The sequence below is a fragment of the Microtus ochrogaster genome, chromosome 5 (assembly GCF_000317375.1).
Source record: "Microtus ochrogaster isolate Prairie Vole_2 chromosome 5, MicOch1.0, whole genome shotgun sequence".
NCBI classification, from domain to species: Eukaryota; Metazoa; Chordata; class Mammalia; order Rodentia; family Cricetidae; genus Microtus; species Microtus ochrogaster.
This window is the reverse complement of record NC_022012.1, coordinates 48001582-48013799: the sequence shown is the minus strand read 5'-3', so window position 1 is coordinate 48013799 and position 12218 is coordinate 48001582. Positions and strand designations below refer to the sequence as shown.

The 12218-nt window shown below is 43.1% G+C and overlaps 1 protein-coding gene across 1 annotated transcript in view; it reads left to right on the top strand.

The window, feature by feature from the left end:
• The first annotated feature begins 2401 nt into the window (after nucleotides 1–2401).
• Nucleotides 2402–12218, top strand: part of Rab39a (RAB39A, member RAS oncogene family) — a 21364-nt gene continuing 11547 nt past the window's right edge. The window contains exon 1 of the mRNA XM_005347359.2: nucleotides 2402–2694. Coding sequence (XP_005347416.1) covers nucleotides 2468–2694 — 227 coding nt within the window. The 5' untranslated portion in view covers nucleotides 2402–2467. The remainder of the gene's footprint in view (nucleotides 2695–12218) is intronic.

Genomic DNA, 12218 nt, shown 5'->3' with positions numbered 1-12218 from the left:
ATTTCCTTAAGTGTCTTTCAGCCATTTTAGATTCCTCTGTTGAGAGTTCTCTGTTTAGGTCTGTACTCCATTTTTTATTGGATTATGTGATCTTTTGGTGTCCAAATTCTTGAGTTCTTTGTATATTTTGGAGTTCAGACCTCTGTCTGATGTGGTGTTAGTGAAGAACTTTTCCCATTCTGTAGGCTGTCGTTCTGTCTTGTTGACCATGTCCTTTGCTTTACAGAAAATTTTCAGTTTCAGGACGTCCCATTTATTGTTTCTCTCAGTGCCTGTGCTGCTGGAGTTCTATTTAGGAAGTGGTTCCCTGTGCCATCGCGTTCAAGTGTGCTTCCCACTTTCTCTTCTATAAGGTTCAGTGTGGCTGGCTTTATGTTTGAGGTCTTTGATCCATTTGGATTTGAGTTTTGTGCATGGTGATAGATATGGGTCTATTTTCATTTTTCTACATGTTGATATCCAGTTATACGAGCACCACTTATTAAATATGCTTTCTTTTTTCCATTTGATATATTTTGCTTCTTTATCAAATATCAGGTGTTCGGAGATGTGTGGATTGATATCCGGGTCTTCTATTCAGTTCCATTGGTCCTCCTGTCTGTTCTTATGCCACTTTGATATATTTTCTAGAGGTTTTTTTTAATACATTAAAGTAGGTGGATTAACTTGGTCACAGATTTTCTGCCAAAACTGGAACTTTCTGCAGTGGCTCCCACCAAGGATCTGGAGCTAGACTGTTGAGGGAGCTGCGTGAAGTGCCTGGAATCTCTTGTTCCTCACAGAGACTGATTAAACTTGAACCAAAGCTCTGATTTGAGCTGCTTGACTCTGGGTCTTGTTCAACTACCCAGTGTTTGACAGAGAGCTTGGAAGAGTTTACTAAATAGAGGGACAAAAATAATTTCATAAAATTAAAGTCAGATGGGATATATGTATTCATGTTCTTTGCAGTGTTTATGAAAATTATAATTGCTCTTCTAAATAGGAATTTTCCCTCTCTCCCCCTCTCTCTCTCCCTCTCTCTGTTGGTTTTTCGAGATGGGGGTTTCTCTGTAGCTTTGGAGCCTGTCCTGGATTAGCTCTTGTAGACTAGGCTGGCCTCAAACTCACAGAGATCCACCTGCCTCTGTTGGGATTAAAGGCGCGCGCCACCACCACCTGGCTCGTGTTGGAATTTTTTTTTTTTTCCGAGACAGGGTTTCTCTGTATCTTAGGATCCTGTCCTGGAACTAGCTCTTGTAGACCAGGCTGGTCTCGAACTCAAGTCTGTGATCTCTATCCGCCTGCCTCTGCCTCCCAAGTGCGGGATTAATGGCGTACACCACCACCGCCTGGCTTCGTGCCTAAATTATAACTGCAGGCCACCACGTCTGGTTTTTATGGAGCTGGGGGACTGTATCCAGGGTGTCATGTGGCTAAACAACTCTACCAACCAAGCTACATCCCCAGGCAAGAAAAGAACTTTTAATTTAGCTATCTTTAAATTTGAGGGAAGGGATGCGAGCATGATAGGATATCACCTAAATTTAAGTTCTACTTCGTTTAGTAGATCACTGGCCATATGCAAGTGGAGAGCAGGTGTCAACCGCGAATAGTGATGATTTGAACGCGCTTCTCAACGTTTCAAGTTTTTCCCAGGCTAGAGGGCCCCTCAGGGCTAGAACTGGGCCGTTTCTCTTACTTGTCTAATCTTGAAAACGCTGTGGCAAAAAGCAACAGGCAGTCCTTAACAGAAACAATCAGAACTAGTTCTGCTAATATGTTTCCTTCAGCAGAAAGCCGCCAACTGGACTATTCCGAAAAACACGGACACCACGAATCCACACACAGAAACACATTAGCGCCTGGAGGACTTCCGAGAAATCAGAGTCCTAATATGAGAAACCCACCAAAATGCGTGAGAGAAAATGATTCTCACTTCCCATTGGCTGAACTCTCTGGAGTTCACATTTTCATTGGTTGTTTTTGCTGTCACGTCTGTCCACTTCCTGGTCCGCTTCCAGCAACTGCAGGACTAAAGGGCTGTACTGAGTCTGGGGGTCTCTCAGATCCCGGTACCCTAGGCGGAGGCTCTCGCCAAGCTCCCAGTCCAGACCCCTCCGCCCCCGTGTGCTCGAGGGCCCGCCCCCAGACCGTCAGTTCCCTCCCCCTTATGGTTGGGGCCCCGCCCTCAGCCCAAGACACCGCCTCTGGAAATATATCCCCGCCCCGAGCCCGTGATCAAACCTCTTACCTGCGATCCTGCCCTGACTTGTAGCCCCGCCCTCATCTTCAAGCCCCGCCCCCAGACGGTATCATGTCCACGCCCCCTGCCCGCGGTCCCTCCCTTCCCTCCCCAGAGGGCGGCGACCAGGCGGCGGCCGCAGCCGCAGGAAGATGCTGGAAGCGGGCGGGCGCGCACCGCGGAGGTGCTGAAGGGACAGTTCCCGCGGCAGAACTTGCCCCTGAGCGCGTGGAGCACCAAGCGATGGAGACTATCTGGATCTACCAGTTCCGCCTCATCGTGATCGGGGACTCCACGGTGGGCAAGTCTTGCCTCCTGCACCGCTTCACCCAGGGCCGCTTCCCAGGTCTGCGCTCCCCCGCCTGCGACCCCACGGTTGGAGTCGACTTCTTCTCGCGCCTACTGGAAATTGAGCCCGGCAAGAGGATCAAGCTGCAGCTCTGGGACACGGCGGGGCAGGAGCGCTTCAGGTAGGGAGTCACCCGCTACGAGCTCTCGAAAGTGCTAGCGCTCGCTGCTCGCTTCCCCTTCGCCCCTCCCCTTCCAGGGGCTACTTCCTCCTCCGCAGTTTCTTCTTTCTTTAGCACGGATTCCTGCGCCCCCTTTCTGTCTCCTTTCCTGTCCTAACCTGGATCGCCTGGTCTCCCGCAGCTCTGTCTGCTCCTCTAGGCATTTGGGTCCCTTTGGCTCCACCGCTGGCTTCTCCCCAAACTCAACTTCGCATGTACGCCCTGACTCAACAACCTTCCACCTAGTGTCCCCTTTTCAGCTTAGACCAAGCCTCTTAAGGGGCGGTAGAAATGCCAAGTGGGGTGTGTGTGAAAAATCTTTAGTGCTCGGCAAGCAGAACTCAAGCCGGGGTTATGGCCTGGGCTCCATTGGAACGGTTCACAGAGAGATGCATGCGGTTAATTGATTTGAAAAGCACCAAATGTGGTCATCAGAAAATACTGGGCCATGACCCTAGGGATTAGGTCCTGGAAAACAACTAAACGTAACACCGGGAGTCACCGACCCAACTGAGGGTGTGTGTGTTTGTGTTTAAAGGGTGGAGTTGCCTTTGAAAGTTTGTCCTCTTTGGTGAAATACGTAATATTGAGGTTTATCTGCAACTTTCCCTTTATTTCATTGATTCGTACTTAACGTTCCAGAGTGATAACAAGAAAAAATACTTTTCTAAATGGAGAAAAAGGCTCTCAAGTAAATAGTCTCATTCTAAATGTTCACTGAGGAACCTGAGAGATTGTACAAAGATGACGTTACAGAAATAAGAGGAACCAAAACTGAATTTCTTGGATATTTGAGATAAAATCATATCTAAAGCCTATTTCCAGTTATTTTGGATCGAACAGTACTTTGGTAAGGAAGCTGGTGATGTACTGTTTTGTTCCTTTAAAATCACATGATCAATCGGAACTCCCCTAGGCAAACATTGTCACACCTCTCAGCAAGTGCTCTGCTTGTGATCTAAGGAACTCCTTTTAGGAACTTCCAAACATGGCTCCCCCTCACTCCTAACCAGCATCCATGCCGAATGAGTGCAGCCTACATTTGAAGAATGTCCAACACTAAAATCTTGGCTTTCATTTCTGGGTCTGACACTAATTCACAGAGATAATAAGGGAACTGCCTTAGTTGCTTATACATTAGTTTCTTTTGTGTGTGAAGTAGAGTAACGGTAAGGCCTGCTTTCAGAGGTGTTAAAGAGCATCAGCTTTGTTTAGAATTCCATGAAGACATTTTTGTTCCCTTTTCAATCAGCCTCCTCTGATTGAAACAGTTTTTAAACCTTGTGCCTCATCTGTAAAATGAAGATATCATCATGATTTCTAAGATTCCTTCCGGTTCAACCACTCTTGAGATCAGTTACCGATTCTTCCATTTGTGGTCTTAGGTTGAACTCTGAGTTATTTCGGGGTCAGAAAAAAAAAGGCATTTACTTAGTGCTTGCTCTGCCCTTTAAAGGTAGTAGAATCTTCCTGTGTCTATTTACTTAAAAGTAATTCCTTGACCTATTGATAGGAAAATAAAGGATAATTAATCTGTTAGAATGTAAAGACCTTTGCTAGTTGACGGTTTTGCAATGCCTTTGAGAAGAATGTAAATAGCAATTCATTTTATATATACATTATTTAAACAACCCAGTAACTGCCCCGTAATAATGCAAGGACAGTTAGAGAATGTTTACAATGAGTCATACTTTTCTGTTTTGTTTGGCCCTTTACCAATGATATATTCATAAATACATACATATTTCAGTAGCTACCTACAATGCTCGCCTTTCTAGCATATAGCGGAATGCTTCACCATACAACTGCATTCAAAACAATTGCTGTTAAATCATCCCGCATCTTCTAGAAAATAGAGATATTTGTTTTGAATCATGGGTCTCCTGGCACGTTTTATTACATTCAAGGGTGCGTGGAGATATATGCCTGTCATTACAATCATGCCCTGAGGATTTGTGGGAAATATCGTATTAGGACGTTTATTGGTGATTAGACATAAAGCAAAAAAGGAACTTAACTTAGAGAGCTCATGATGTAGTTTGAAAGCATCAACAAACATATTACAGAACAATGAAATGACCAGCCGGGAATTATCATGACTAGTTCTCCTTTCAGTATTTAAGTTAACATTCTAATGGATTTTAACTACTTGCATAACAAAAAAGGACAAGATGTGCTGGGCCTGGTGACACTTGCCTGTCATTCAAAGATTGAAGGGGGGGGGTGGATCTTGTGTAGTCATACCAGGCTCCACAGCCAGACACATCTTAAAGGGAACAGCACAGGGCATGGTGGTACAGGCCTTTAATGCCAGCATTTGGGAAGTACAGGTAAACTAGTCTCTGGGTTCTAGGCCAATCTCATCTACATAGAGAGTTGTGGGCCAACCAAGTGCTACATAGTGAGACATTGTCAAAAAATAAATAAATAAATAAAAGAACTGAAACCAGGGAATATTGATTTGGTTTATACAATGCTTAGGATTCCATGAAGAACCTTAGTTCAATAAGAAAGGGCCACCATGTGTCTAGGAAGTGGGGAAGGGGAGTCTAGGATTGTGAATGGTTAGAGAAGAACTAGAAATCACCACTTTCCTAGCTCAGTAAAAACAATAAAAAAAGAAAAATGTCACTTTTTATAACTTTTAATTATAGTGGGGAAGTTTAGCAGTAAAAGAAATAAAAAGAATGCTTAGTGCAGTGTCTAAGATAATCTCTCTCTCTCTCTCTCTCTCTCTCTCTCTCTCTCTCTCTCTCTCTCTCTCTCTCTGTGTGTGTGTGTGTGTGTGTGTTTAAAACCAGACTGGCCTTGAACTCAGAGGGTCAGTTGCCTCTGTTTCCCAAAGGCTGGGACTGAAGGCGTGCACCACCAACCAGAGGCCGGCCGTATAGTGTTACTAAGTTTAGTAAGTTCATAGGAAAGAGTTAAAAATATGAAAGGTGTTAAGTTAAAGAACCAGTTTCATCCAGCTCCACCCGTGTATTGGTAAGAGGTGTTGGGATTTCTAAAAGGAAGGGTCTAAAGGGTAAAGTTATTGGGTCATTTTATACATCCTCCTTGGGAGGGATACAAGTAATTTCTCATGGAGGGTCTGCAAGATGGCTCTGTGGGTAAAGAGGAATGTGTTGCCAAACCTGGTAAACTGAGTTTGATTCCTGGGGTCCACAATGGCTCTGACCTCTATGTGTGTACTGTTGGTGTGCCTCCACCCATAAGTAAATTCACAAAATAAAATTTTAAAGAAAATTTTAACATAGAGAATTTTAAAAAGTAATTTCTCATGAAAGTAAGTTCTTACATGTATCGGCGTAAATAATTGCAATGCAGATATAAAGGAATATTTACAACTTTATTGGTAAACTTACAGAACCTAGGTTCCCGCGTAGCCCAGGAGGTAGGAAAGAAAAAAAAAGGGGCGCAGCCTCCGCTTGCTCGATTTATCCGTCCACAATCGCCCGAGGCAAAACCCGCCTCCTAAAGGGGCTGGCTTAACCCTACATCTCCCCCTTTTGTCTAAATAAGCCAGAACTAAACCAAATACAACTATAAACAATAATAACAAATGATAATTATAACAAACAATATTGAGAACAAAAGTTTTGCTAGACATTCTATCTCAAGGAGTCTAAATAATGTAGAAAGTAACTACAATTAAATAATCTTCAACTCCGTCAAAGATCTGAGAAGGGAATAAATATTACTTAACAAAATGAGAGATATCCAGAATGTGCAACAAATGACAGAGACAACTGACTACCTGGGCAATCACCCAAAGTCTCGTTTGCAATGTTGAGTCAACCAACTTTGGCTAAGGCCTAACATAACTGACATACCATTATCAAATGCAAGGAACTTTCTTAGAATTATCCTATCCTGTCTTGGCAAGATAAGACAATCCTGTTTCATATCTTAGTCAGTAGTTGAGGTATGGGCTTTTCTTAACCCAAAGGCCAGTTCTGCCAAGAAGACAAGCTCCCAGTGGAGTATCTTTGGTGCTCAACATTCTCTTGGGAGTAGAGTGGTGTTGCCAGGATTAATTGTGTCTCGTTGGCACAGAATTCTAGGTTAGATTAAAGGCCATTTTCTACAGCTCTTCAAAGAGGCTGAAGATTATTCTATCTATACTATATAATCTCTATGTATCTAAAAGACCTGATTAACCTAAAAATAAATATCACAAACATATAATTCTCAATACCTATCTAATTTGAAAACTTAAGAGAATAAACAACTGTGCAATATGAAGACAATGATCTTCACCTGTAAACAATGTCATTACATATCAAATGTAAACAATGTTATTACATAAATAGTATCAGAGGTAGAAATGTACATTGTGATATGATAGATGTATCCATACAATATAAGCATACTCTTATACAAAAATAGAGGTAGGAACACTCACATTCAATATTCAATATATCAATATACAAGAAACAGTACCAATATAATTTTCTAAAAACAGTAAGTCACAAATACCAATCATCCCATCAAACCAGTTAATCCCCCCCTTTTTTAAATATACCCCTAATTACATACAATATCTCCCCATCCCCTCAACCCTAAACCAACCATGGCTTAACCTTACACTTACAAAAGAATGAGCCCGACCCCTCCCACCTTCTGGGACCTTGTCTGGCTGTCGATGTCTTCCTCTCAAGCATGCTGCCATGAGGAGGTCACCTACCAGGTAAGGGGAGTCCACCAAACCTAGTGTCCTGCCGTGTGAACTGTCAGCTCCCAAAACTGAGCTGGATGAACTCTTTCCTTTATTCTGTATCCAGCCTTAGATATTTTGTTATAGTAGCAGAATGTGGTCTGGTGTAGACAGTGGGAAAGCATAGCAGCAATATTGAACACACACATACCATGAAAATTCCAGGTTTCAAACCAAATTTGACCTTTTTTTTCATATTGTCTGAACTATGGAGTACTACAATTATAGCCACTAATTATTTTTTGTTTTTCGAGACAGGGTTTCTCTGTAGCTTTGGAGCCTGTCCTGGAACTAGCTCTTTTTTTTTTAGTATTTATTTATTATGTGTACAGCATTCCTTCCATGTGTGCCCACAAGCCAGAAGGGGGCGCCGGTCTCATTATAGATGGCTGTGAGCCACCATGTGGTTGCTGGGAATTGAACTCTGGAAGAGCAGTCAGTGCTCTTAACCACTGAGCCATCTCTCCAGCCCCTGGAACTAGCTCTTGTACACCAGGCTGTCCTCGAACTCACAGAGATCCTCCTGCCTCTGCCTCCCCAGTGCTGGGATTAAAGGTGTGTGCCACCACAGCCCAGCTATAGCCACTAATTATAATGCTGAGAGAATAGTGCCTTCTTCCCCCAGTGCTCTCAAGGTGAGCTCTGTAGAACGTTGGTCCCTTATATTTTCAAAGGATACTTTGTATAGCCACATGTGTTTAGAAATCTCTATCCATTGTAACATCCCCCTAAAGCTCCTTATCAAAGCCTTTAAGAAGCCAGGCATGATGGTGTATGCCTATGATCTAAACACCTGGAAGCAGAGGCAAGATTGTAAATTTGAAGCCAGTGTAGGCTACATATGAAGACTTTGTCTCACAATACCAAGGACTAACGCTGTAGTTCAGTGGTAGAGTCCTTGTTTACCGTTCCCAAGGCAGTCCCAGCACTGGAGGAAGAAAGCTGGTAAGAAATAGTGCAGCAAAGAAATGTGTTTAACTTTGATTAAATTAACAGATTTACTTGGGCTATTTCCAAAATACCCAATTAGGTATAACTGATGTGCAAGGAGGACGCTTTGGGAAAGGCTCCTTTGATAAGTTGCTTTCATCTTTCTCAGATTTGAAGCAATAGCAGACCCATATAAATGAGTTAGCTGACTAATTAACTTAGCAGAAGGTTGTCAGATGTAAGGACAATGGTTAGTTAACGCCAGGGCTCCTGTCTCTCTCAGTGCTGAGGTTACAGGTGCACATTGCCACATCTGATTATTTTACGTGGGTGCTGGTGACCCAAATTCAGCTCCTCATTCTTGCAAAGCAAGCACTTTACCCACTGAGCAATTTCCCTACATTCTTTCTGATTCTTTAGCCCCTCCCAGTGCATCCCTTTCTTTCTTTTTTTTTTTTTTTGTTTTGTTTTGTTTTGTTTGTTTGTTTTTTGAGACAGGGTTTCTCTGTGGTTTTGGAGCCTGTCCTGGAACTAGCTCTTGTAGACCAGGCTGGTCTCCTCGAACTCAAAGAAATCCACCTGCCTCTGCCTCCCGAGTGCTGGGATTAAAGGCGTGCGCCACCACCGCCCGGCTTCAGTGCATCCCTTTCTATAGGATTTGGTGTGATATGGAGTCATGTAGGTGCTTACCTCAGATACATGGAGTATAGTAAGAGACCCAAACTGAAACCAAGTGAGATCAAGAGAGAAGGCTGCAAAGGGAGTTGGGTGACTCCTAAGAACCTCCCTAGTTGTGAGAAAAAAGGCATTATGAAGAAAGATTATAGATTCTCAAATTATAGGTATAGCCCACCACTTTTCCTTGAAATAGTATTCAATGTGAGAGAAAGTCTTTTCTTTTTTATTAAACTATATTTATATATTTTTATTGAGAAATGGCTTCATGAAATCCAGGCTGGCTCAAACTCACTTTGTAGTTATTCACTTAAAACTGAACTCCTTGGGGTATAGAGATGGTTCAGAGGTTAAGAACACTAGCTGCTCTTCCAGAGGTCCTAAGTTCAATTCCCAGCAACATGGTGGCTCACAACCATCTGTATAAGATCTGGTGTCCTCTTTTGTCATGCAGACAGAGCACTGTATACATAATAAATAAATATTTAAAGAAAAAAACTAAGCCAGGCGGTGGTGGCGCACGCCTTTAATCCCAGCACTCGGGAGGCAGAGGCAGGCGGATCTCTGTGAGTTCGAGACCAGCCTGGTCTACAGAGCTAGTTCCAGGACAGGCTCCAAAGCCACAGAGAAACCCTGTTTCGAAAAACCAAAAAAAAAAAAAAAAAAAAAACTAAACTCGTGATCCTCCTGTCTTAACTTCTCAAATGCCAATTTTATTTGTTTGTTTTTGTTTTTCAAGACAGGCTTTCTCTGTGAAACAGTCCTGGCTGTCCTGGAATTTACTCTGTAGACCAGGCTGGCCTCGAACTCACAGATTGCCTGCCTCCTGAGTGCTGGGATTAAAGGGTTGTACTGCCACTGCCCAACTTCAAAAGCCATTTTCTAAGTCATATAATTAATGTATTAAAGAGTTTTTTACTTGTCCAAGATCTTATAGCTTATAACTGGTTTTCTCAATAACTCAGTTCTTGCTGGGCAATAGTGGCACACACCTTTAATCCCAGCACTTGAGAGGCAGAGGCACGTGAATCTCTGTGAGTTTGAAGCCAGCGTGGTCTACAGAGTGAGTTGCAAGCCAGCCAGAGCTACACAGAGAAACCTGTCTCAAAAAAACAAAAACAAAACAGACAAAAAAAAACCCTCAGTTCTCTTTCTCTCAATTTATTTATTTGCCGGGCAGTGGTGGCGCACGCCTTTAATCCCAGCACTCGGGAGGCAGAGGCAGGCGGATCTCTGTGAGTTCGAGACCAGCCTGTTCCAGGACAGGCTCCAAAACCACAGAGAAACCCTGTCTCGAAAAAACCAAAAAAAAAAAAAAACCATCAATTTATTTATTTATGATTTATACAGTGTTCTGCCTGCATGTGTGTCTGCAGACCAGAAGAGGGCACCAGATCTCATTATAAATGGTTGTGAGGTACCATGTGGTTGCTGGGAATTGAACTCAGGACCTCTGGAAGAGCAGCCAGTGCTCTAAACCACTGAGTCATCTATCTCTCCAGCCCTGATTTTATTTATTTTTATTCCATGTGTATATATACCAATGTACCATATGTGTGTACCCGTGGAGGACAGAAGAGGGCATCAGATGCCCTGGGACAGGAGTTAGAGGTGAAAATGAGCCATCATGTAGGTGCTTAGTATTGGTCACTGGAAGAGCAGCCAGTGTTCTTTCCCTCTGAGCCACTCCCCAGCATCCCAGGTCTCTCATTGTGTTTAGTGCTCTTTCTATGCCAGACTTCTTGTTATGGTTGAAGTATACTGCAATGTGGCATGCACAATTTCTATCTTGGAAAGTCTTTGTTTCCAAACGACACCACACCCATCCCAGTGGACCCAAACTCATATCCGTCCAAACCATTATTTTACTTACTGCTATGTGCAGGAAACAAAGGGGGAAATTGCTTTACATAGTGGTTGCAATACCAAAATGACAACACACATCTGTGGCACCAGTGAATGACAGCCTCCCTCTCTGTGCAGCCCTTACTGACCGCACTGCTACACGTACTAATAACAGTGAGCCCTTACACATAAGTGGGCGTCAGTCCTCTCCTTCCACCACGTGGGTCCGTCCCAAGGTCTGAGCTCAAGTCATCAGGGTTTGATGACAAGTTCCTTCCCTGCTGAGCCTTCTTACCTGCTGGCCACCCTGACTCTGAAATGTTCTGTTTGTTTAGATAAGGAGAGGTCTTGGAGAACACATCTGGGTATGGTCCTTACAGTTTCATAAGTACTGTGAAATACTTTTCAGTCTTTGTATGCTGTCTTCCTCTGCCCCAACCCCAAGAAGGCATGACGACTTACTTGTGAAAATCCCCATTGTTCCATTGATTTCTAAATGAAAACAGTAATTTTAGAAGCAGGCTGAAATAATGGAAGGATAAATATTAAGTGGAATAAGTTTCAGGACATGAAATCATATGAAATAAAGAGTGCAGAAAAATGTAGCAGCCTTTCTCAGACCACCAGCTCCCAAATCATGACAGTGACTTATTATTATTAGTTATGGATGCTCAGCCTTATCTATGCTCGTCCCACTAGCTCTTAGAACTTCATTTAACCTGTTTCTCTTCATCTACATTTTGCCTAGGGGCTTTTTACCCTTTTTTTTCATTCTGCATGTCTTACTTTTCCCACTTCTTGCATATTTGACTAGCGGGCCCCAGATGTCTCCCTCTCTTTTTCCTTCTCTTCAGCTTAGATTCCCTCTCCTTTTAATTCCCTCTGCACACCAGCCCAGCCTATCCTTCTACTGCCTAGGTTTCTCTGTAGCTTTTGGTATCGGTCCTGGAACTAGCTCTTGTAGACCAGGTTGGCCTCCGCCTGTCTCTGCCTCCCAGAGCGCTGGGATTAAAGGCGTGCACCACCACTGCCCAGCGGCCATTCAGCTTTTTATTAGACTAATCAGGTGCCTTACGCAGGCAAGGTAGAACAGCAACACATTTTCATATCATTAAATAAATGCAGCGCATCTTTACATAGTTAAGCAAATGCATCATAAACAAATACAGCACACCTTTGCATAGTTAAAGTAATAGTCTAGAACATAAACAAATGTAACACATCTTTACATAGTTAAAGTAATATTCCACAACATAAACAAATGCAACACACCTTTGCATAGTTAAAGTAATATTCTAGAACATAAACAAATGTAACA